This window comes from Impatiens glandulifera, chromosome 3 (assembly GCF_907164915.1).
Source record: "Impatiens glandulifera chromosome 3, dImpGla2.1, whole genome shotgun sequence".
NCBI classification, from domain to species: Eukaryota; Viridiplantae; Streptophyta; class Magnoliopsida; order Ericales; family Balsaminaceae; genus Impatiens; species Impatiens glandulifera.
The window spans coordinates 13,881,589-13,909,398 of NC_061864.1; the positions used below are offsets into that span (position 1 = coordinate 13,881,589).

General features: G+C 30.3%; 1 protein-coding gene across 1 annotated transcript; it reads right to left on the bottom strand.

Annotated features, from left to right (window-relative positions):
* Positions 1-485: 485 nt before the first annotated feature.
* On the bottom strand, positions 486-1,213 carry LOC124932845. The gene has a single exon (XM_047473530.1). It carries the CDS (start codon positions 1,097-1,099, stop codon positions 626-628), a length of 474 nt encoding a protein of 157 aa, XP_047329486.1. The 5' UTR covers positions 1,100-1,213; the 3' UTR covers positions 486-625.
* Positions 1,214-27,810: the final 26,597 nt, after the last annotated feature.

Below are 27,810 nucleotides of genomic sequence, written 5' to 3' on the forward strand. Positions count from 1 at the left end.
TTCATTATTCCCCGTCAATGAATATATTGTCATACACAAATATATATATCTCATACTTATTATAAATATTTAAACAAACTCATAAATTTTATAATTTAATAGACTTATTTTTATTTTTTATGATAAGAATTAATATATAGTTACTAAATTATATATATTATATTAACAACCTCTAAATAACATTATGTATCCATTGTTATTACTTAAGTGAAGATTCGAGTAACAATTAAAATTCAAGACAACATTGTCATTCTAATAATATTATGTTTCGTATAATGATTTAATTTGTTTACCGATTGATATTTATTTTAAGGTTATTTATGATTTGAAAATTTCGTATGAATCTAATCAAACCCAGAAGTTTAAAGAAGTACGTAATTAATCTATATAATGTCGATATATTAATATATAATCAAGATTAATCACCTTTCTTTTCAAGTGTATATAATAATTGCACCATACATTTTCTATAAAATGTTTGCAAGTAAACTTAATGATTCTACCACCTCTTTTATAGTTCATCTTTCCACATTCTACAAGTAGGAAAATAGTCGAAAGAAGGAAACTATATCTTGAAAATATATGGCCAAGAAAATAAACATAAAACACAACTTCACTAAAAATACTATGAACTATATATAGGAATATGTCCTAGCTTTTCAGCCTCCCATGCTTTGTTAGTCTTGTTTATGAACTCTTCAACTCTCCTTCTCAATTCATCTCCTTCGCAATCTTCTTCTTCCATCATTTCTTCTTCTTCTTCGTCGTCGTCTTCTCGAGTATGTTCTTTGTTGACGATAGATACATTTTGTTTATCATCGCCATCATCTACATCCGCGGTCTCATGATCTCCATCATCAACCATTGCATTTTGAGTTATTATTGGTGTTCCAATGATACTCATGTCGTTATCAACCATGTAGTGTGATCCTTCATTGACGGTGAACACGGGAGGTGGATTCGTGACTTGTCGATGAAAACTGAAGACAGGTTTTGTGCCAATGAGTAAGATGGCTATTATGAGATTGCAAAAACAAAAGAGAATGTGAGAGTTTGAAGCAGCAAGAAATATGAGCTCAAAAGTGGATGAAGTGAACATGATTGGAAGAGTATGGAGAGGTTCAATGGAAAGAAGAGTGTTTATAAAAAGGGTTTTGAACTTAATTTCTAAAAGGAAACCAATTAAAGAAGAGAGTGCTTTGGAAGCTCTTCAAATATGATGGTGTGAAGATGAAAGGAGGTGGTCATAATTGTATGTAAATTTAGAGTATTCATATACATACATATGTAGCCATGAAGTAGGGAAGCTTCCATCTCCAACTCAAGTACTGGCTTTTTCTTCATTGTTTAATCAATCATTTTCTTTGTGGAAAGAGGTCTCATTGCATTTTAGTTTAATTACCTACTCAGATTAAATAAATAAATAAATTCATAAACACATTTATTCTCATATCTATCTTTATTCATATCATATTAAATATATTCTTTGATTTTCATTGACCAGTCTCAATTAACCACAGATTTGTGTCATATGAAACTATTTTGCTTACCAATTATAAATTATATATATATATATATATATATATATATATATATATATATATATATTGTATTTAAAAAGTACATTAATATAAATATAGTCGTTTAAACAAAATAATAAAACAATACAAAACACGAGTATTCACGTTGTCATAAAACACACCAAAAATACAACGAGGTTAACTATTTTATAACAAAAATGAAAACATAAGCAATAAATGTTCACCAACAAACACATAAAACATAACGTTAACGAGCTCAAAAATCATCAAAAAAATCAATGAGTTCAATGACCACCTCCACCGATTTTCCAGACCAATGTGTTTATTCTCATATCGTCATAATAATAACGTTGTCACCAATAAATACATTGATGACCGCGATCACTAAACATCATACGATTCATTTCGAGTCAAATAGTTCATTAGAAAACAATCGGGATAGGGACTCATCGACTATATCCAAATATCTCAATAACTCACGATTGACTCAGGCATCACATATTGAACGTCAATTATGTTCCAAAGTAGGCTCAAATCGCAATCACTTATTTACAGTGCAAAAGCAAGTGAAGTGTCGTCTCCATCTCTTCGCAACATATTCTGCAAAGACTAACCTAATGCCCATTTTTTTATGCATCTATTATCCTTCAAAATCCTTTCATACATGACACTCAATCAAAAAAAATAAGGTTTTTTGGGGAATTTAGAATCTCATAACTTTACTTCTCCCAAGAAGTCATATGGGGAAATCTCCACAAATAATGTGTAACAATGACCAACATTAAAGAAATACATATTTTGTCAACGTAAGATATCACGCGAATAAATAATTACCACATTACGCCCACTAAAAGCAACATCCTTTAATTTAAGGTACATCTCTACCATTTAAGTCTTCTTATGTATTTAATTCTACTCGCAGAATTATTCGAACGTGTCTTTGATCGAAATATTTCTATATATCGCACCGAAGCGAGGGTTAGAATGACAATGCAAGACTTTTAACACTACACCAAATATCGTCCATCGATTAGTCGTCTACCAAAAATTTGCACTGCCCATTAAAGGACTTTCACACAAATATATATATATATATATATATATATATATAAAACATGTAAATTAATATTAATAAAAAAAAGTTATTTGAATGTTGTGTATTTTTTTAAGTGACTCTTGCTAATCTATATATTAGTATTAATAAAAAGTAACTTCGAATAGTAGTTTTAACTTTAAAATTCAATGTCTAAGAGACACATATTTGATGTATTGAGCACGACAATAGTGGCCAAATTTGGAAACGCTTTATCTGGAGTTTAATTTGAATTTGGGAAAAAATATATTTTAATTATATATATATATATATTAATAAATTTAATACTATTTATTCGTTCAACTCTGTGTGTTGGTGGTCCAATGTGTTTATGGTTCATTTAATTTTATAAGTAATTTTTTTTTTGTTTAATAAAATTTATGGAATAATTTTGGTTCCAAACTTAATTTGTTAACGAGTTTCTTTCCTACTTAAAACTTAATTGGTGGAAAAAGAGTTTCTTTCCCACTTAAAACTTAATTTGTGGAAAAAGAACTCATATATAAGAGTACTAGAGTATTTTTTTTAATAGAAATCATATAATTATATTCTGAAAATTATTTAATTATAAAAATGTTTCTGGGCCTTATATTTATATACTATTACAGGCCCACAAAGGTTCTATTCAAAAGAAATCATAAAAATCATTTTTTAGTTTTTTCAGAATTATAGAGATAGTCCAGTTTTCAAGTTCTCCCTTATACTTCAATTCTTCTTTCTGCACTTTTAATCATTCCAAATTTATGATGGAGCTATTTGGTGTTCTTTTTAACATGTTTATGCCATTATCAAATTCGATGATAACTTTAAAATTAATGAACTACCCGTTTAGTCACTAAAATATTACTGTCCGGGTGACGTGTTTAACGACGATAAAGACAACCGTCGTTAAGAGTGTTAAGTTTTTGGATAATAACATAAAATTATAAAATTGCTTGTTAAAATTATTTATTTTAAATTTTGAAAAAATACGCTAAGAACATTAATAACGTAAACAAATAGGAATGTATAACAACTATTTATATTTCTTATTGTTGATGTTAAAAAAAAAACACTTTTAGGATTAACTTTTGTTTAAAATATGCGTTAAGATTTTTAACAACAGTTAACAAATATCATTGTCAACACTCATTTTGTTAACGTATCAATAAATTAACCACGAAAAAATATTTCATTGTTAACGAGAGACTTTTTATTTTAGAAAATATGTTATGATTTTTAAATTATAACATCAAATACTGTTGTTATCGGTATATTATCCAGACTTACCTTTGCAGTTGCATTTTTGTTACTTAATGTTTATCAAAATTTATTTGTTCAAGATCATGATATCAATTAATATAGTATAGTAATATATATTATAGAACTTTGTATCCATCCTTTTAAGGGTTCATTTAAATATGTTTGTTTGAAATTTATTAAAATAGTTAATGTAGTAAAATTGATATTTAAAATATCAAAATTCACCGGTGTTATTCATATTTATAAAAAAATATTAAACTGAAATGATGGTTATTATAATAATTTTTTAAAATATGTTATATTATATATAATCAATCAAATTGTTTGAGCAAATGGATTACTAAAATACAATCTGATTAGATTGTGTCCATAAAAAAGTAGATTATAAGTTATTTCAGATTATGAATTGAAATCCTAAAAGTATCATTTTTTCTTTTATATAATAATAGCATATTGAGGACATCCTTCAACCATATTTACACAATTTAAGAAGAAAGCTAGAAGATCGATAATTTATATTTTATTATTAGTTTTATTTAATTTATAAAATAAAATTTATTAAATTTGTAAAAAACACCTTTTTTAACCTTAGTGACTAAATAATCCCATAAATGATTTTGATAATACAAGTGTTGTGGTATTAAAACAAGTTATTTTTTTGCAAGAATATTATTGTATTTTTATTGGGTAGAAAAACATTTTTTCCGAATAGAATTATATTTTATTAATATATAAATCAATACGGGTAAAAAAGTTTGTTATATTTAATTTATTAATTAAAATATATTTATTGCTTTTATAAATTTTAATTTTAGATACAAAAATTATTATAGTAATTCAATCCATTAAAAATACAAATAACTAAATTTTTATTCAATAATATATTTTTTTCAAATTCATAAAAATTTCAAATAATGTCAAAGAAACTATAAATTTAGAACTCCTAATACTCTCTTACTTACTGGTGTTAGAAAATTAATAATTATTATTTTTCATTAAAATTGGATGAATATTTATATAAAGTGTTGATTTATTTAATAAAGTTAAGTATTCTATTATATATAATAAAATATAAAAATGTCCTGAAGACTCAATTTCTAAATAGGACAATTATCGAGGTAGGTTTGACTTGTAGTAGTTAGAGAGTAGAAGTGTTGACTACGAGATATATAAACGTGTTGCTTGTTAAATTGGAATTAATTTGTCTATTTTATTTTTACATTTTATTAATTTATTAATTTATTAATTTATTAATTGTTAACTTGTGAAAATGTACGACTCCATTGAACTTCAAGAAATACACAGAAACATGTATTGAATATATTTTTTAATAATTAATATATTTATATATAAAATTATAAAAATATAAAATAATATAAATAGATCTAATGAGATTAAAGTTTAGACTAATGACACGAAATATTTGTAGCAAAAAGCTTATTGATTAAGTATATATTTATTTTTATTTTTTTATCTCCATTAAATTTTTTTTCTCTTATTAATATTTATCTTTTCTCTTTCTTAACTAAGACAAATTTATTAAAAAAAAATTATTATTAAAAAATATTTAATGATTTTTCTCTATAATTTTTTATTAATAATAATTTTCTTAAAATTATTTTACATGCCACTGCCAAATTTGCATCCCTGTAAACATTCAATATGTAAGTGATATATATAAGTGGATGCAAATTTTGAATGAAAATCACAATGTAATGTTTTACACTTATTTTTGTACTGTTCAAAACATTATTCCTTTGCTTTATTATTTAATTAATTGTGGGTAAAAATAAATAATAAATATTTACGCTTTTAATTTTTATTATCAAAATAAGCTAATGCATTGTATAAATTTAAAAGGTTGGAAATGTAAAACTCTCCCACTCCAATCATTCATAAATATATATATTTTTTAAATTTATTTATATTAATTATTTTCCCTTCCTCCCTTAATTAATATATATATATATATTCCCCATAATTTATCTTTTTTTAATGAATATATATATTTATATATTTTTTTCACATTAATAATATAAAATTTTTATTTTATACATAATTTTTATATTAAAATATATAATATTTGTTTTTATATATATAATAATATTTAATCTTAATATTTTTTTCATTCTTCGCTTTTTTATTAATTTTTATTTCTCATAATATAATGAATTATCACAAATAATTTTTCTTTCTTAATTTATTTATTTTTATTATTTTTTCTCTCATAATATTTATCTTTATATAAATTTCTCTCTTTTAAAATATATAAAATATTTTTTTATCAATAATTTATATATATATATATATATATATTTAATAACAATATATAATAATATTTAATCTGAAACCTAATAATTTATCCTTTATATTTATATTTATATATATATATATATATATATATATATATATATATGATAAAAATAAAAATATTAGGTAATATTATATATTTTAATATAAAAAATATGAATGAAAAAAAAAATTTATATTATTATTAAGAGAATATATATATATATTAGTGAAGAAAAAATAATTATAATTGAAAAATTATTAAATTATAATAATTGAAATAAAGGTTTAATGTACACTCTAACTCTAACTTTTAAATTAAGAATTATTATATATTACTAGCATGTATCCCGTGCAAATGCACGGGATGAGTAATAATATAAAAAACCGTGAAAAAAAATATTACGGTAAAATTTTATGTGCGGGTCAACCCACAATCCGACCCAAGTATCCATTTACTCTCACATATATCTAAATTAACCACAGCTCTCGACCCGCAATCCGGACACTTTAAAAATTAAGCATCATTATATATATATATATAAACTAGTTAGTTAAAAAATTGAACTTATATTGTTAAAATGTCACGCGTTTATCAAATTTTGGGTTGAATTTAAAATATAAAGTGTTATTAGCCTAGTTGGTTAAAAGGTTGTACTTATTTTATTAGGTTGCAAGTTCGAACCATACCCATAGCATTTTTAATTTTATTTTTAACCGTTTTAAGTTTATGGGCGGGTCAACCCACAATTCGACTCAAGTATTAATTTACTCTCACATATATCTAAATTAACCACAGCTCTGACCCGGCAATCCGGACACTTTAAAAATTAAGCATCATTATATATATATATATATATATATATTAGTTAGTTAAAAAGTTAAACTTATATTGTTAAAATGTCACGCGTTTATCAAAATTTGGGTTGAATTTAAAATGTTATTAGTCTAGTTGGTTAAAAGGTTGTACTTGTTTTTGTTAGGTTGCAAGTTCAAACCATACCTATAGCATTTTAAATTTTGTTATTAACCGTTTTAAGTTTATGGGCGGGTCAACCCACAATCCGACTCAAGTATCAATTTACTCTCACATATATCCAAATTAACCACAGCTCTCGACCCGGTAATCCAGACACTTTAAAACTTAAGCATCATTATATATATATAGATATCTCCGTTTTGGTTGGAGGTATAGCTCTGTATATACAGTCTAATAATATGTATAGTACATTTAGTGAATTGTTTGGTTAAAAATTATAGGAAAAAAGCCCACTTAGACGTATGTACTTGTACAACTAGCTCACTTAAACGTATATACTAATAAAAGGTTATTTAAACATATGTACTATCAAAAATTGGCTCATTTAGCCTCTTTTAATAACCATGATTAATTTTTATTTTTAAATTTATATATGTATTAATTAAATATTAATATATTTTCTCTCTCCTTCCTTTTCATTAATTAAACTATGTAATTTATTTTATTTTTAAATGTTTTATTATTTTAATATTAACTTCTCTTTTATATTTCATCTTTTTTTTATTAATTTTTATTTCTCATATTTCTTAAATTCTTAATTTTTTTTAAAAATTTAACAACTTATTTATGAATTTTATATTTTATGTAATATTTTTTGAAGAGTTTTTTCTTATTTAATTTAATATAATAAAAATAATTACTCTTTTAGCGTTTGTTATTACTCTTTTAGCGTTTGTTGAATGAGTTTTTATTATTATTAAATTCTTAATTCTTAATTAATTTATTTTTGTGTTAAAAGATTTTTATTGCTGAAAGAATTTTCATTGTTATATTCAATTATTGAGATTAAACAATTTTAAAATAATTAATAATTAATGTGAATATAAAAAAGAAAAAAAAATATAGAGTTAAAATAATTAATGATAAATGCTCATATATATAAAATAAAATTTAAATAATCAATCATAAATACTCATATATAAATAATAAAAAATTATAAAAAAAAATAAAAATAGAGAGTTCCTTTATTAGTAATAAATGAAATAATAAATGAGAAGTAAAGAGAGAGAAAATATATTAATATAAATATATAAATTTAAAAATAAAAGTTAACTATGGTTACTTAAAGAGGCTAAATGAGCCAATTTTTGATAGTACAAACGTTTAAATGACTTTTTATTAGTACATACGTTTAAGTGAGCTAGTTGCACAAGTACATACGTCTAAGTGAGCTTTTTTCCAAAATTATATATTATGCCCTATATGCAATATAACTTAGTAACTGATATAACTAAGTATAAGCATTATTAATTTTTTCATTCTTTATTTAACCTTACCTATATATTTTTTTTATCAATAAACCATTTCATTTGTCATTTTTTTCCATTTTATCTCACTTCAATTCTTATTCATAGTTCTAACGTGAAAATGTGAAAATGCAGGATGAAATTCATAAAACCAATATCAAGATCAACTGTAGGAGCTTATCTTTGCTTTTGCAGAAGAAGATATTAAGGTTAGGAGCTTATCCTTACTTATCATTGGTACGATAGAATGATTTAGTGGACTCTTGTATATTGATAAAGGGGAGCCATCACCACAATAGAACTAAGAAGAGTTTGTACCCATAGGTATATTATTTTGATGATTCAAGAATGCCATATAGATTGCATACTTTCTGAAAGCCAATTTCTGCCATTTGAATCGCTTTACAACTCACTCAGGCTCTAATCTAATCTTTGCTGCTGTTGGACAGCGTCGTAAGGGCGATAATAATTTTCTAGAAGACGAAGAAGTTGTTGTCTTCTGCCTTGAATTCCCTGTCCTTTGGTGGAAAAAGTGTTTTTGGGCCACTGAAAATATGCATGGCTGCTTCCATACAAGGAAGATCTAATATCTAATTGACGAGCTTCTCAAGTCACTACAACTTGTATTGAAGCTCGATGTTCGGGTAGCAGATGCATATTGTGAACAAATAACCCAGGAAGTTATGCAACTGATGAAAAGAAATGCAATTCAGGTCAAATACATTCTCCGGGGAATTACATTCTCTATATTATTGTCGCTACACAGTTTGTTTAGTCTCTACATTCTCTATATTAATGCCGCTAGACAATGTCAAGTCTCATGTTGGTAATGTGGATCTGTTTATCAGATAGTTAGTTTTGATGGGATGGTTTAGTTTTTGTTGGGCCTTTTGGGTTCAGCCCAATCAAGAAGTTAATTAAATGAGCAAAACCTAAGAATGCTGCTTATTCTATCATTTCTAAAGAGAGAAGACTTTCTGCAAAGAAGAGAAGAAACAGAGGAGAAGAAACAGAGGAAGAAGAAGAGAATGAGACAGTAGATCTCTTACTTTTTCACCTTCAGGTTCCAATTTCTTATTGTCTTATATCTAGACTAGTTTGAGTCTAAATGAAATTGGTTTTCTCTGTTTGTATGCCTCAACTTTGGGTTTAAAGTTGTGAAGAACATTTGTATCCGTTTCTTGTTTATAGTGAAATTTGCTGGTTGGCCCCGTGGTTTTTACCCTCCAGGTTGAGAGGGTTTTCCACGTAAATCTGGTGTTATTTTGTTCTGTGCTTGATCTTCTGTTTTAGACTTGGATAACATGTGCATTTACCCATCTCACATTGCTAGATTACAGTATAAAAGTAATCTTCATTTCAAAATTTCCAACAGTTTTCTGTCTAGCAAAATGATGTAGTGCTTCTGCTTCTAATGATGAAGAAGTTTATGAAAAGGGAAGATGTTGAGGCTGTTGTAGGGGTGAGGAAAGTATCTTTGGAACACAGAAGAAATTAGAAACATGCTATATTAATGTTGCAGATGAGTCTGATTGGAGCAGAAGAGATTCATCTAAGGAGGTATTGTGAATGTGTTATAATATGGTAATATTTAAATTTTTGAAAGATTTGTTAGAATTGTAGAAGAACAGTCTTCAAAGGATTACAAGGACATAAAAAGATATCTTTCACTATAGGTGAAGCTAATGTCCAAAGTATTGTGGCAGTTCCGGGAGGATTTGTGGTAGTTGAAGTCTTGTGAGAATCCGTGGATAGATAGTCTAAACCAAATAGAGAGATTGATGAAAATGAAATTGAGAGGGAAGTAGAAGGGGGAGTGGTAGAAATTGGTTCAAAAGGTTCAGAATAAACATTCTTATAGAAATGAAGTACTTGAATAATTGCATCACTCACGTGTAGACACTAAAGATGATAAGAGTTTGTGGTAGTTAATTTGGTTGCATTAGAAAAAAAAATAGATCTAATATTAAAAAAGAGCAAATATTTTCTAGTAATGAATTGAAGCACATGAAAAACAAGTTCAAGTATAATAACAAAAGATTGTTTTTTGTTTTTATTAAGTGAGACTAATGCATCTTATCGTTTTAATGGAAATATCCACTAAGTTGCATTTTAAATTTAGACAATCGTACCTGTATCTCAATTTTAAAAGTTTTATAGAAGGGATACTTATAGCTAGACTTCAAAGCCACTGGGGCATAAATTAAATGTACATACCGGTTAAATTTATTTTGAAAAAATTATAATCATATTTTATATTTATAATAATTAAATTTGATTTGTATGAATTCTTTAAAAAAAATTAAAAAATATATAATCATATAAAATTATTATTTTTTAAATATTTATATAATAAATATGTATTATTTTTACTAAGTAAAATATTATTTTATTAATTTAAATTTAATTAATAATAAAAATTAAAATAATTTTTATAAATATAAAGGTAAAATAATCTTTTATCTTTTTATTACCTCTTTTATATTAAAAATCAAACACAAAATTATAAAATATATACAATATATACATTTTTTATACATTCAACCAAACACATATAATCTATATATATAATTTACAGGTCTTAATATCTCATATAACTTATACCCCTCTACACTTTATACTAGGGCTGCAAATGAGCCGAGTCGAGCTCGAATTTGCTTGAGCTCGAACTCGACTCGATTTAGTATTTATTAGCTCGACTCGAACTCGAGCTTGAACGAGTTTATAAATTTGAGCTCGAGATTGACTCGACTATTTACCTATAAGCTCGGCTCGACTCGAAAAGCTCGAAACTCAAGCTCAAATTCGAGATCGAGTTCGAGCTTAAGCTCGAGCTCGAACTCAAACTAAAATTTATTTTCAAAATGAAATATCAAACTTTCATGCATATTCAACATTTAAAACATAATATTTAAAATTGAAAATATGAAAAAATTATAACTATTTAAAATTCCAAAATCTGATTTTCCAAAAAGCATTCAACCACAATTACTAGTCAAAATTCTAAAATATAAAATTCTAAAATTAAAATACAATAATATATAAATTGTTTGAACATTCAATATATTAATATTTTTTAAGTCCCGTTCTTCACAAGTACACCTACCTGCATTTAAGCTTAAAAATAATTAATATAAAAAATATATGTTAAAACAAATAACTAAAATTTAACTTACTTTAAGGTTTAAGGGTAGATACGGATAAAAACAAATTCAACCTATTACAAATTCAACCTATTTTTTATTAAATATTATTATATATAATTAAATTATTTGGGTACAAATATAACAAAAATTTATTGACTTATTTATAGAAAGAATCTATTAATTTATTTATATATTACAATATATTATTAATATTGTAAATTCATTTTTTCTCTCAACATATTATATATAATATATACTAACTTTTTTATCTCTTCATAATATATACAAAATATATACTAACATTTTTTATCTTTTATTATATATAATATATTAATATTAATATTATATATAATATAATATAATATTGTTTAGCATAATAGTATTTTTCTATATAGATCTATGATCAATATATATTAAAAGTATTTTTCTATATAGATATATGAACACTATTAATATATATATAATAGTGTTTTTCCATATAGATTATGAACAATTAATATATATAATAGTGTTTTTCCATATAAATCTATGAACGATTTATATAAGCACAAATTTTTCATAATACAAAAAAAAATCAAAGTTATTTAAAAGTGTGAGCAATAACTATAGTAGAAATGAAAATCTATTTTAATTTACATGTAGGTTTCTTGTGAATGAATGAGAGAAATAGTGTAGATGAGAGATAACATAAAAAAATGTATTAACCTATTATGAATGAGTGAAAGTAATGATGAAGACAAAAGAAGAAAAAATAGTGAAGAAGGAAGATGAAGAAAAATGGTGAAGATAGAGGAAGAACAAGAAGAAAGAAGAAATTGTAGAAGAAATGTAAAAATAATTTGTATTTAGTTGTGAATTTGTTAAAGACTTAGTTATGATGTTGTTAGATAGTTAAGCTAAGTTGTTATAACCATTTATTAGTTATAACCATAATTGTATTATGTAGTATTAATTATAAAGTTTTAGGTATAATTTGTACCTATAATTAGTTAAGATACTTATTTAGAATAGGTGGGAGTTTTTTGTACCTATATTGGACTTTGTGATACTATTAATATGAATAAAATATCACAAATCCCTTTACGGGTTTTTCTCTCAATTTGTGTTCTTCATTTCTCTCAAGATTCTCTCTACAAATTATCGTTGAATCGCACATGGTATCAGAGCAAGAATCGTTCTAACGCTGAGAATTATCGGAGAAGCAAACACCAAAATGGTGAATATCGTTGAAGAATCAAGTAACCCTAGCCATACATCTACAGGGCATATCTCTCACTCCTCTCCTCAATCGAATCTTCCAGTGAAAAGGAAGTATAACAACGATCCTCTTGTGATTCATCCGGCGGATCATCCAGGACTTACACTTACGACGACAGTTCTTACTAGAGAAACTTACTATGGGTGGTGCCTTATCATCCAACTCGCATTATCTGCAAAAATCAAGATCGGCTTCATTGATGGATCTTTTCTGAGGCCAGTGGATCCTGAAGACGGAAGATAGTGGGGAATCATTGACTTTATGGTCAGAGCATGGATGATGAATACGATCGATGTAAGGCTTCAAAGAAGGTTTCAGTCGACCAAGACCAGTCGTGATCTGTGGCTGGAAGTGAAATCAAGATATGAAGGGAACAACGGTCCGAGGAGATACTATTTGCAGAAAGACATCGTCATCCTACAACAAGGAGGAAATGATCTTGAAGAATACTATTCTGAGGTAAGACTTCTTTGGGATTAAATGATGAGTTTAAAGCCACTTAGGAGATGTAGATGTAGAGGAACTAAGACAGATTGTGATGGATGCTTTCTTGAACAAGAGATGTTACAAGATGATGAGGAAAATAAACTGTTACAATTTCTAATGGGACTTAATGAACAGTATGAATACGTTAAGGATCAAATTTTGATGCAAGAACCATGGCCTACTGTGTATAAGGCATTCACTATGTTACAGAATGTTGAAAAGAAGAACTACCTGAGGAATGTTAATCAAGATAGTTCTATGTATGCAAGGGAGGGAAATGATAGGAGGAACAACAGTTCAGACAAGTCTAAGTCTAGAAATGTGGTGTGTCTTCATTGTGGAGGAAAATGTCACCTCAAAGAAAGTTGTTTCAAGATAGTTGGATACCCTGCTTGATGGAAACAACCAAAGGAAAGATCAAACGATAACTACAAAAGGAAAGGATCAACATGGCTAACAATGTCTCCAATCAAGATGAATATGCAGACGCAACGCTTGAGGAGTATAGGATGTACAAGGAGTTTTTGAAGAGCATGAGGGATGTAAAAGGAAAAGGCACATGTGGAGCATCTTCAAGTGGCACAGCTGCAGGTAAGTGTTCTAAACCAATCTCTTATTCTTTCACATTTTTTGATTTTAACATGAGTAGTAACAATTCTGAAAAAAGTAGAAATGACTGGTTATTAGACTCGGGAGCTTCATGTCATGTATGCAATAATAAGAAATTAATTAAAGACATTAAGAAGTTAGAAATCCCTAGACAAATGTACCTTGCAGATGGATCATGCAAATCCATAATTGAAATAGGATCAGTTATAATTTTTGATAGATTGATACTTAATGAGGTTCTTTATGCTCCATATTTCAAATTTAATCTAATTTCAACTGCTAGACTTATTGATGATAACAAAACAGATTGTATTTTTTCAAAAACAATGTGTTTTTTGCAGGACCATAAGCTTTCATCAATTGTTGAAATTGGAAAGAGGATAGGGAATCTGTACTTCGTTTTTGATGATAGAACTACCAATAATGTTTCTGATTTTTTTCTTTTAGATTCTGAAAACAATGTTTCTGATAATAACAATTTTAGTCAGAATGTAAACATTTCAATTATTGATTCTGAAATTCTTCATAAAAGATTTGGACATCCTTCAGATGAAGTCATTAAAAAAGTTTACCAAAATTCTTTTCATAGAGATAAACATTGTTATACATGTCCATTGTCTAAATCACATAGATTACCTTTCATGAATAGCACAACTAAAACTAACAAAATATTTGAGCTTATTCATGTGGATTTGTGGGGTCCTTATAGAGAAGAATCTGTTTTAAATTGTTCATATATGTTAATTATTGTTGATAATTTCTCTAGATGTACATGGATTTACTTGATTCCTAATAAAACTTTTGTTTTTGAAAAACTTCAAGTTTTTTTTGTTTTTGTCAAAAATCAGTATGAGACTACAGTTAAGATAATTAGAACAGATAATGAGACTGAATTCATAAACAATAGATGTTCTAATATGTTTAAATTTCTAGGAATAATTCAACAAACAACTTGTGCATTTACTCCACAACAAAATGGGGTTGTGGAAAAAAAACATAGACATCTAGTTCAAGTAGCTAGGTCAATTATGTTTGATTCACACATGCCTTCTAAATTTTGGCCATATTCATTACTTACTGCTACATATTTGATTAACCGAATACCTATGAAAATGCTTGATTGGAAAACTCCATTTTTTATGCTTAATAAAACTAATCCAGATTATAATTACTTAAAATTTTTGGATGTTTATGTTATGCTACAAATATAATTCCACAAAAATCAAAATTTGCACATAGAGGAAAGAAATGTGTATTCATTGGATATCCTATGAATCAGAAAGGATACAATGTGTATGAATTAGAAACTAGAATTATATCTGTTTCTAAGGATGTGATTTTTCATGAGGATATATTTCCATTCATGACTAATGAAAATTCATTAGATTATTCTAAAGTTAAATTAGTAAATGTTCCATCTTTTTTACATGATGAACTTGAAGATATAAGCATAGAAGAATATGAAAGTGATGTTATGCCTGAATCTTTTACTGAAACTCATCCTGAATCTTCTGCTGAAACTCAAAATGAAATTTCTGTTGAAACTCAAGTTGAGAATATTTTACCTGAAATTTTAGTTGATAATCAAAATGAAAACTCTCTGCCACATTTGAATATTGAAGAACTTTGTAAAAAGAAGCTCTAGAATTTCACATACACCATCTTGGATGAAAGATTTCATAAATCAAACTGATATTAGTAAGAAAAATTTCACTCCTTTAACTTTTCCTTTTTCAACTGTTTGTAATGATTCTATATATACAAATTTTTTAGGAAACATTGATCAAACACATGATCCAACTTCATATAAACAAGTTGTTTTAAATTCAGATTGGGTTGAAGCAATGAATCTTGAACTAAATGCTTTAAATAAAAACAATACTTGGACATTTACACAATTACCGAAAGGTAAAAAGGCCATTGGATGTCGATGGATTTTCAAAACAAAATTGCATGCAGATGGTAGTATAGATAAATGTAAAGCACGTCTGGTAGCAAAAGGTTACAATCAAATTGATGGAATTGATTTTCATCAAAGTTTTGCACCAGCTGCGAAAAATGTAACTATTCGGTTATTGCTTTCATTAACAGCCGCAAATAAATGGCATTTACATCAGATTGATGTAATTAATGCATTTTTGCATGGTTCTCTTGATGAAGACGTGTACATGACTATATCAGAAGGTTTAAAATCTGAATTTCCAAATCAAGTATGCAAACTCAATAAGAGTTTATATGGACTAAAACAGTCCTCAAGACAATGGCATTTTGAAATCTCTAAATGGCTTTCAAATATTGGTTTTTTACAATATCAGAATGATCACTGTCTATTTATTAAAAAGATAGGAGATCAAATTACTTGTTTACTACTTTATGTTGATGATATTTTATTTGCTGGTAAATCATTGCAGGACATTGAAAACATTAAATCTATAATTGATTCTAAATACTCCATTAAGGATCTTGGCAATGCTAAGTTTTTCTTAGGATTAGAAATTATTCATAAAGAAGAAGGTATATATGTGAATCAAAGGAAATATGTCCTTGATCTTGTGTCTGATTTAGGATTAATTGTTTCAAAGTCATCTGCAATTCCTATGATAAAAGGAGTGAAGTTGATTAGTGATCCTATAAATGATGATTTATGTGATGTAAACCAGTATAGAAGACTGGTTGGTAGACTAATTTATTTGAACTTCACAAGGCCTGACATTGCATATTGTGTTCAACAATTAAGTCAGTTCATAAATAAACCTTTTAAATCTCATTTTAATGCTGCCATACAGGTGGTTAAATATTTGAAAGGAATTCATTCTTTAGGAGTATTTTATTCTTCAAAAAATGATCTTAAGTTGTCTGCTTTCTGTGATAGTGATTGGGGATCTTGTTTGGATTCAAGGAAATCATTAACAGGTTATTGTATATACCTCGGAAATTTGCTAATTGCTTGGAAAACGAAGAAACAACAAACTGTTTCTCGTTCTTCTGCTGAAGCTGAATACCGTAGCATGGCTTCAACAGTGTGTGAATTACAATGGATAACATACTTGCTGTTAGATTTCAAAATCCAAATTGCCCTGCCAATTACACTTCATTGTGATAACAAAGCAGCAATTCACATTACCGAAAACCCGATTTTTCATGAGCGAACAAAGCACATTGATATTGATTGTCATGTGGTAAGAAATAAATACAAGTCTGGTTTTATTTCACTAACACATGTATCATCTAGTATGCAGATTGCAGATATTTTTACCAAGTCATTTGAAACGAATCATTTTTTGGATCTTCGACACAAGCTACAACTACAAGATTTTCATCTTGAGGGGGGAGTGTAGAAGAAATGTAAAAATAATTCTGTATTTAGTTGTGAATTTGTTAAAGACTTAGTTATGATGTTGTTAGATAGTTAAGCTAAGTTGTTATAACCATTTATTAGTTATAACCATAATTGTATTATGTAATATTAATTATAAAGTTTTAGGTATAATTTGTACCTATAATTAGTTAAGATACTTATTTAGAATAGGTGGGAGTTTTTTTACCTATATTGGACTTTGTGATACTATTAATATGAATAAAATATCACAAATCCCTTTATGGGTTTTTCTCTCAATTTGTGTTCTTCATTTCTTTCAAGATTCTCTCTACAAATCATTCATATCTCTTCTTTGATTCAACGATTATCGTTGAATCGCACAGAAATGGTGAAGATGAGGAAGAAGAAGAAGAAAGAAGAAATGGTGAAGATGGAAGAAAGAAGAAGAAAAAGAGATGAAGAGTCACCTATGATTGATACATTAGAAATTAGGGTTTTGTTTTATGACAATATAATATAATAATGTGGATTATGGGCCTTTTATATGGGCTTTGAAAATAGAGAGAAAAGAAAAAAAAATTGTTTTAAATTTTAAGCTTTTATATTAAATAAATAAATAAATAAATATATTATATATTATCAGGCTTGAAAAAGCTTGACAAACCGTCGAGCAAACATTATATGAGCTCGAGTTCGGCTCGAATATTAAACGAGCCGGCTCGAGCTCGGCTCGAACTCGATCAAAGTCAAGCTCAAGCCGAACTTTGATCGAGCGGCTTGACTCATTTGCAGCCCTACTTTATACTATAATTAATACTATGTACAAAAGGATGCATATATTTTGGGTTAATGTATTGTAAAGCTGAAAAAACATACCTAATTAAAGAGATTCATCTTCAGATTTCTTGTTAGAATGAAAACGCTCACACTAATAAATAAAAAAAAGGGAATAATAGCTTAAAAAATAGCATTTTTTTTAATAAAATCACTGTTAGTTAAAGAAAATCTAGAAGTAATATGTTATCTAATTTGCAATCCAATTTTTATGCTTGTGACCAAACTCTTTTTTTTATGTTACTATATCAAATCAAATTGTATAATGTGACTATCTCTTGCAAGAAAAAAAAAAGACAGTGTCTAAGTCCTCTAGGAAGAATGAGTATAAGTCTCACTACCACAAATTTTTAGCTTAACAAATCATTTGTTTCGAAATTAGAGGAATCTAAATTTAATTGAACTTTTTTAATTTGATTAAAACGATTTATAAAAAATGATATTAATTAATTTATCCAATACTAATAATTTGAGAATCTAAATTCATACAAAAACTAGTTTATTTATTTTATTTAAGATGGGTATCATGAGTTGGGCTTACCGAATTGTGCGTAATCCTTTTACGAGATAATATTTAAGGTTTCTTTTTCTTTCATACAAAACATTTCATTATATTAGTTGGAAATGTTTTTTTTATATATTTTCTAATTCGAATAAAACTATTCTATTACAAAATGGTATTAATTAATTTATCCAATACTAGTAAAATGATTTTACAATTTATACCCAACTCATTTTTTTCATTTTATTTGAGTGAGGTAATATGAGTTGAGCGTACGAGACAACTATTAGGGTTTCTTTTTATTCTGTTAGGCGTAAAAGTCTATTTTCTTTAGACTTTTTTAAATTATTAAAACCATTTAACAAAAATCATTAATTAATTTATCAAATACTAGTAAAATAAAATTCTTGATTATACCCGGCTCATTTATTTATTTTATTTGGGTTAGGTAATATGAGTTGGGCTTACCCAATTGCGCGTAATCCTCCTACGAGACCACGCTTAGGGTTAGTATTACCGGACAATGTTTAGGGTTTCTTTTTCTTTCTTATAAAACGTTTCATTCCGTAGGTAGTAAATGTGTTTTTCTTCTTCTTACACTCTTACATTTCTTTTCTCTACCCATTGGGTAGAGATAGTCGTCTTGAATTTTGGAAAGAACATTTTCTTAGATCTTGTTTTTTTCATTTCATTCAAGTTTTTTTTTTTTTAAGAATTAAGGAGAACTATCATGATACCCCACGATCATGCCCCGTTTTCAATCAAAGTGCTTCCAGTTGGAATCGAACCCGTGTTCTTTTGTTATTTTAAGCCGACTTTTACTGGGCTTCTTTGGTAAGCACAATTTTATTTATTTCAAGTTTGGTTTATTTGGAAGATAAATTTTACTTTTACCTTGTCCTATGATTTATTTAATGGTTTTTGAAGATTATTCATGATGTTGGCAAGATTGCAGGATGTAGTATATAGGACCCGATTTTTCTTCACTCAAATGAACATATCTTTATTTGTCACAAAGAGTAGTATTCTGGCATTTATTTTGGACAAAATTATTTTTGATAGAACTCAATGTCCTTTTTTTACCCTAATTTAGGAATTTTGATAGAGATCTTATATCGGTCATCTTGGTAGACCATCAAGTTTTTTATTTGGATATTTCTCTCCTCTTTATCTTCTCTAGTTATGTATTTTTAATGATTGAACATCCATCTTATTATCAGTCTCGATCATTAATTTAATTTAGCCCTAATTTAAGACTTTTGGTTGAGATCTTATATCGGTATCTTTGTAGACCATCAAGTTTTTTATTTGGATATTTCTCTCCTCTTTATCTTCTCTAGTTATGTATTTTTAATGATTGAACATCCATCTTATTATCAGTCACGATCATTAATTATCGTGCTAGTTTGAGTACTTCTTTTATCCTGATTTAGAAACTTTTGATAGAGATCGTCATCTTTGTCAGTCATTAAGTTTTTTATTTCAATGTTTCTCTCCTCTTTGTCTTCCTTTTAGTTATGTTTTATAGATAAAGTTATGTTTATAGATGAAGAGATGATTATCTTATTATTTGTCTATTTCATTCCTGCATAGTGACTACTTTGATTTATTTAAAGATATGTTGTTACAATGTTTTTTTATAATATTTTTTGATTGTGATAATTTTTTTTTACTAATGCCTTCTAAGTTAAACAAATCAATTATTTTTTATTTTTTTAATTTGTCTGGATTTGAGCAACACGGTCACACAAATATTACATAATTTTTTTTCCAACATCAATTTTTTATATTTATTTTCAATTATACTTTTTATAATTCAATATTAATTATGAACTTTTCTATTATAGTTAAAATACTTTTGATTTTTTTTCCTTAAATGATATTAAAATATTATCCCAAAAATTTTTAAAATTAATTATTATGGTAATAACATTTTTATTGTAATATAATATTAGATTTTTTTCCCTTAAATGATATTGAGATATTATCCCAAAAATGATATTTTTTAAAATTTATATTCATTATCCGGGAAATTTGACGAAATGACCTTGCAAACCGGGTTATTTGACCTGGTGGAATTTTATAATTTTTTTTGCGCTCGTGGTGTTCTATTTTTTTTTATACGATTTTGCCCTTGTCGCGAAACGCTAAGTGACTTAGCGTTTCGCGAAGTGGATTAGACGTTTGTATAAATACCCAAATAATTTCATTTCCCTAAATTTTTTTCTCTCTCTTCTCCAATTCTCTCCTTCACTCACGGGGGCCGGCGACGACGGCGGCCGGCGGCGACGACGTCTCCGTTTCCATACAAATCAAACCCGATCCGAGCTCTTCTAACCTAACTAATTCATTTATGTTTATCTATTGCCGATTTCTAACCCTAGATCTATTTTGCATGCAGGTTTCTTATACTAGGGTTTATGTGATTTCTCCGATTCTAACTATTTGAACGGCGTCGAGGTAGATCTTCATTCTAACAGTTATGTTCTTGTTTAGGCTTTCTTCATTTCATAAACCTTTTCATATTTCCTTTATGTCCATCATTTTCTCCGTTTTGTTGATTCTTATTGCTGATATGGTTCATATTGGTTCATGTTTGAGCATTTCGTTAGGTTATTATTTGTTATTTGTTCATAATTGCTGAAAATCTATGTCTGATAAGAGCGTATGTGTTTCCGTTTCAGATCTGCTTACCGTTTCGCTACGGACTTACCGTTTCGCTACGGACTTACCGTTTCGCTACGGACTTACCGTTTCGCAGTATACCTCGCGATTCGCTAAGTATCAAGATTTTTTGTTATTTATAGTTAATCATGAACTTCATTTGACTAGGTATTTACATCACTTCATGGTTATGAAGAGAACATGTGTTAACAAAACAAACCTTCTAATTTTACATTGGAAACATTTAGATTCTTCAGAAAATGCCTTTGAAGAATCTATCATTGACCTCCAGATAAGAAATAAATTTCAAACAATTTTCTCTTATCTGGAGTTCAATGATCGCTTCTTCAAAGACTTTTTCTGAAGAATCTAAATGTTTCCATGTAAAATTATAGGGTTTGTTTTGCTAACACATGTTCTTTTCAAAACCATGACTTTGTTGTTGATACCTTGTCAAACGAGATAGATTACCTATGAAACCAATAAAAAATTTTGTACTTGACGATTCGCTAAGTACTACGAGCTCCAGCTAGGAGAATGGTTTGAATTCGATTTCGTTATTAAAATATATTAGCGAAAACGTATTCAAACCATCTTCTCTTAGCTGGAGCTCGTTGACCTCCCGATTCGCTAAGTCCCTCCCGATTCGCTACGTCCCTCCCGATTCGCTACGTGTCTCCCGATTCGCTAAGTCCGTCCCGATTCGCTAAGTCCGTCCCGATTCGCTAAGTCCGTCCCGATTCGCTAAGTCCCTCCCGATTCGCTAAGTGCCTCCCGACTCGCTACGGAAGTTGAAGAGACGCGCGTACTCACACGCGCTAGACCTTATATATTCAAAATATTAAGAACATTTCATTTCAACCGCCCGACTCTCTCTCTCTAACCCATTTTCTCTTCACTGAATCTTGTCAAGCTCGATCATTTCTGCTTTCTTCTCGTTCGTGGTTAAGGTTAGTTCATTATCATTTTCTGCTTTTTTGTTCATTGGTGGTTTTTGCATGTTAGTGTAATGTTAAGTGTTTCTGTTCAGTATATATTTTTCGCCAGTAGGGTTTCTGTTCAGTATATTTTTGTTTGTTGTCATTAGGGTTTCATTAGGGTTTCGCTAGGTACCTTCCGATTCGGTAAGTACCTTCCGATTCGGTAAGTACCTAGCGATTCGCTATACCTAGTTGTGGCCGATCATTTTCTGGTTTTTTGCTTATGGATTTTGGTCTTTGCATGTTAAGTTTAAGTGTTTGTTTCAGATTTTTTGTTTAGGGTTTTTGCATGTTAAGTTTATTGTTGTTTCTGATTAGTTTCGTATTGTTTCCGATTCGGTAATGCTGTCTTATGTTCAGTTAACGGCGGTTTCGCTCGGTACCTCTCGATTCGCTAAGTGCCTCCCGATTCGCTAAGTACTTAGCGAATCGGGAGGCACTTAGCGAATCGGGAGGTGCCTCCCGATTCGCTAAGTTCTTACGTTTGTATGTGTTTGTTCGAACATTTTTTATGATGTTGTTTCCTTTTGTAGATGGCAGAAACAACTGTTACTGAGTTTCCCGGTCGGATTTCGTGGAAAAGTGCCCTCACCCTGAAGAAGATTGTGAATAAGTTCGAGGAAATGGATCTTCTGGAGAGTGTGTACAATACCCAGTTCAGATCATTATTCACAGCCCCCCTCTTGCAGTTCTCAGGAAGTATTGTTCATCAAATGTTGTTGAGGCGGTTAAGCTCAAACTCCAAGGAGATAACTTTCATGGTGAATGGGCAAAAGCTTGTATTTGGTATGAAGGAGTATGCGTTGGTTACCGGCCTATGTTTCGGCGTTTATCCTGAGTTGGACCAAGAAAAATTGCGCCGTTGTCCACCTCTCTCGGTTAAATACTTTAAAGGGAGCATGAGTGTGAAAATGTGCGAGTTCGAGAAGGCTTTTTTCAAATGCAAAGACAAGGAAGATGCATTCAAGATGGGGCTGGTATGCCTGATTTGCCAGTACATATTCACATTTGACCCAAAAAGAGTTATATTTCCAAAAATACTCAACCTGGTGGAAGACAAGGACACTTTCTTCCAATATCCATGGGGGAAGGTCACCTTTAGAGCCACCCTCAAGGGTTTAAACAAGAACATGAAACACCTCTGTACCTCATTTTTTGAGAAGAAAAAGTTGGCTGAAGATCCTTATGCTCCTTTTGCATATAACATCTATGGGTTCGCATTGGCACTTCAAGTGTGGACGTATGAGATCTTCGAAAACTTTATCCCTAAATTCGCCAGAAGGAATGAGATTAATGACCCTCTACGCCCAAGGTTGTTACTCTATCATTCCAACAGGAAAAACACATCGATGGAGGTTAAGACTGCTCTAGAGACCACGGATGTGACTGAGATGGAAGAGTCCTCCATGGAGAAGAGGTTATACAGTGGTGATGTATTTGAGCAAATCGACGAGACAGCTGATGATTTTTTTGAGGGATTTACTGATGGGAAGGTAATAAAAGATGATGTTGATGAAGAAGAAGAAGAAAGTGAACATGAAGAAGTTACTCCGATTCCCAAACCTGCCATGAGGAAGAGAAAGGCTGATGCTACTCTTAAAGAAGCAGCCAACTTGAAGAAGAAGCTTGCTTATGAATCGATTCCGGCCCACATTCTTACTCCCCCATCCGCGACCTCAAGTCCTCGGGCTGACACACCTTCTCCTCGGGCTCCAACACCTACTGTTGGATGTGATTTTAATGAGATGAAGGAGGAGCTGAAAATAGAGTTGAAAGAGGAGATGAAAAAGATGAAAACAGAGCTCATCAAAGAGCTAAAAATCACAATCCAACAAACTCAACAAACTCACGTTGAGTCGTTCAAGAAGATGGTTTTTAATATGTCCACACAGTTGTTAGAAAAATCCAACAAAAGGATGTCCATATTATTAACCAGATTAGATGATATGGAGGATAATATAAAGAAGAAGAAGAGTAAGAAGAAGGATTCTAAGAAGGCTGTGAAGGTTGAAGAGGAAAAGACTACTGAGGTATGGAGATATTGAATTTTGCACTTTACATTTTATTTCGCTAAGTACATATCTGATCTAACCAGTACATATTTTGCAGGTTAAGGATTCTAAGAAGGATGTCGAAGTTGAGAAGAGCAAGGTTGAACAGGAGGAGGAGAAGAAAGAGGTATTCTGCGAACTTTTCGTTTCGCAAAGTAGTTTCCGTTTCGCAAAGTAGTTTCCGTTTCGCTAAGTTAGTATTTTTCGTTTCGCTAAGTTAGTATTTTTCGTTTCGCAAAGTAGTTTCCGTTTCGCTAAGTTAGTATTTTTCGTTTCGCAAAGTAGTTTCCGTTTCGCTAAGTTAGTATTTTTCGTTTCGCAAAGTAGTTTCCGTTTCGCAAATTATTTGTTGTCGATTCGCTAAGTGTGAATTTTGTCTATTTTGTAGGAGACTGTGGGGGATGATGAGAAGGTGAATGATGGGACTGATGGGAAAGACGATGTAATGGAGGACAATGAGAAGGTGGAGGATGAAAAACAAGAGGACGTTGAGAAGGTGGAGGACGCACAGAAGGTGGAGACCGATGAGAAGGTGGATGATGATGAAAAGATGGATGAGGATAAGGTGGAGAACGATGAGAAGGTGGAGGACGCACAGAAGGTGGAGACCGATGAGAAGGTGGATGATGATGAAAAGATGGATGAGGATAAGGTGGAGAACGATGAGAAGGTCGATGATGAAGAGAAGGTGGAGGATGAAAGAAAAGACAACGATGAGAAGGTAGATGATGATGAGAAGGTGGAGGATGCGAAGGTGGAGGACGTAAAGATAGAGGTTGAGGCTAAATTGGAGGACGGTGTGGCTAGGGTGGATGATGTGGAGGTTGATCTGAAACTGAAGGATTTGAAAGTGAAGGTGAAGGATGAGAAGACTGTGGGGGATGTGAAGGCAAATGATGACAATGATGACAATGACGATTTCCAGTTATACAATACTCCTCCTAAAGGAAATTATGGGAGGAGAGTGAGGAAGCCGAAAAAAGATGACTCGTACACCAACCCTTCCTTGTCAAAAATGCCCAAGACAAAGGATCCTATGAAAGTGAATCACCTTCAAAAATTTGATGATGAGCTACTTCATAAAGTAAAGGCGTGGTTGGATGATCCAAAAACCGATAATTCGACAACGGATTTACATACGGTTCAAGCAAAGAAGGAAGTGTTGGTTAGAGTTGTAACAAGGCTTACATGGATTGAAGACGAGGTAAGTCGTTCAAATCAATTCATTAATCTTCGTTTCGCAAATTACTCTTCGTTTCGCAAAGTACTCTTCGTTTCGCAAAGTAATCTTCGTTTCGCAAAGTGCTCTTCGTTTCGCAAAGTGCTCTTCGTTTCGCAAAGTACTTACTTAGTCAATGTTGTTTGATATGTACTCAATGTATGTTGTATGCTCCCATTGTGCAGGAAATCGATGCATTCTGCCATCTTCTGCGGAAAAGGATTTCCTGCTATCCCAAAACATATAAAAATACACTTGCGGCAATTGGGGATTGCGTATTGTCGGATAGGATCAGGCGACTGCACAGGGATTTTATTAAGGATCCTGCCAAATTTCCAGTCGACGAATTCAAAGACTATTATATGGGCGCACCACATAGATATATGCCAGAGTGGTCTACAATTGACGACGTCTACATGCCAGTGAACATTAACCAGAAACACTGGATTTTATGTGTAGCACGTCTTCAAAAGTACCGCATTGACGTGTACGACTGTGACGCCTATCTTTATAAGAATCTGGATCCTTATTTGAAACCCTTCTGCGACATGATTCCATGTATATTCGCCAAAACAATCACTCCCGGTGAGAGGGTAAGGTATCCTAATTTCAACTTCGAAGGCCCCCTCCAACCAATGACATACAAACGGTTTCCACACCCCAAAGTGAAAACCGCTGCTCCTAAGGTTGGAGAAGTCCCGCGGGCAACAGAGAGCGGGGACTGTGGGGTCTTCACGCTAATGTACATGGAACACTTGACCGCTAATCAACCCGTGCATAATGTGACCTCAGAAAATATGGGATTTTTTAGGCAGAAGATGGCGGTCCGGTTATTCCATCAGATTATGGAACCTTAAACATTATTATTTGTAAATTGGATAACTTATTTTGATGTATTGTAAACCTTGATGAATATGTTGGAAGTTGGATTATGTATTGTAAATTATTTTGTGTAAATTGATGTATTGTAAATTCGCAAAGTACTCTTCGTTTCGCAAAGTCCCTCCCGTTTCGCAAAGTACTCTTCGTTTCGCAAAGTCCCTCCCGTTTCGCAAAGTCCCTCCCGTTTCGCTACGTGTCTCCCGATTCGCTACGTGTCTCCCGATTCGCTAAGTGCCCTCCCCCATCAGATTGATTATATTTTCCATCTGTTTCTTTAGCAACCTTAATTCATTTCTCAATTGAGATTGGATTATATAATGCCAATTGACAATATTTTAAACAAGCATTAAACCTCAATTAATTAACAACATACCAGTACCATAGTTCAATTAAAAACATATATTACAACATAGTATCTATCAAGCTAAAGGTTCATATTGTTGAGATGATGAGTCATGCTGCTTAGATGATGAGTCATGCTGCTTAGATGATGAAGCTCGTGCAGTAGATGGTGCAGGCATCACTGCTTTGCATGTTGCCCTATTATGTCCAAGCCCATCACATGAGCTGCATCGTCTCGGGATCTTACGGACCTCACCCTGGGATGACCTACGCTTTGTTTGTGGCCTGCCTTTCTTAACCTTCACATTTGGTTTAAGACATGAACGTTGCTTGATATTTTCGGGAACATCCCAATTTTCTTCATCACCGGGAGGATAACATGTCTCGGCATATGAATTTATCCAACACTCAGTTGTGTAATACCTGTGTGTAGGGAAAATATAACGAATTATTAATTGGTTAAACAGAATGAACACGTGAGCTAGATATTAATACCTTGAACAGAAGTCATAAGAAACCAAATTCCGACTACGGGCAGCAGCCATTGCATGCGTACAAGGAAGACCCGAAACTTCGAATACTCTACAAGTGCAGTTCATGTCTTTCAAATTGACTTTGAAATGGGACTGATTGTCATGCACATAAAACTCGAATCGGTTAAGCGATTGGACTGTATAGAATCTGGCCTTCTCGAATCCCTCACGTAACACCTTCTCATAATTTGGAGATAAAACTTCTTCGTGATTAGACGCTCTTTCTCTTCTATCGTTAAACCATTGTTGTATTGTGAATCTTAAATACTCAGCCATTTCTGAAATGGGATACTTTCTGGCTTCCCTGCTCTGACTATTGAAACTCTCAGCATAATTGCTTGTCAGTTGATTGTATCGCTTACCGGGAAAAAATGCTCTACTCCATCTTGGGAACCCAATTTCTTCCAAATAGGCAGCAATCCTGTGATCTTTAACCTTGATTTTCTCAAACCACCGATTAAATTCTTGGACAGTGTATGCCCTTGAAGCCGAATCAAACTCCGCATGACACTTATCACTTTTAAATTTGGCCAC

Bases quoted from the DNA above. Each gene is read 5' to 3' on its own strand.
- LOC124932845 (XM_047473530.1), bottom strand. From the start codon at position 1,099: ATGTTCACTTCATCCACTTTTGAGCTCATATTTCTTGCTGCTTCAAAC.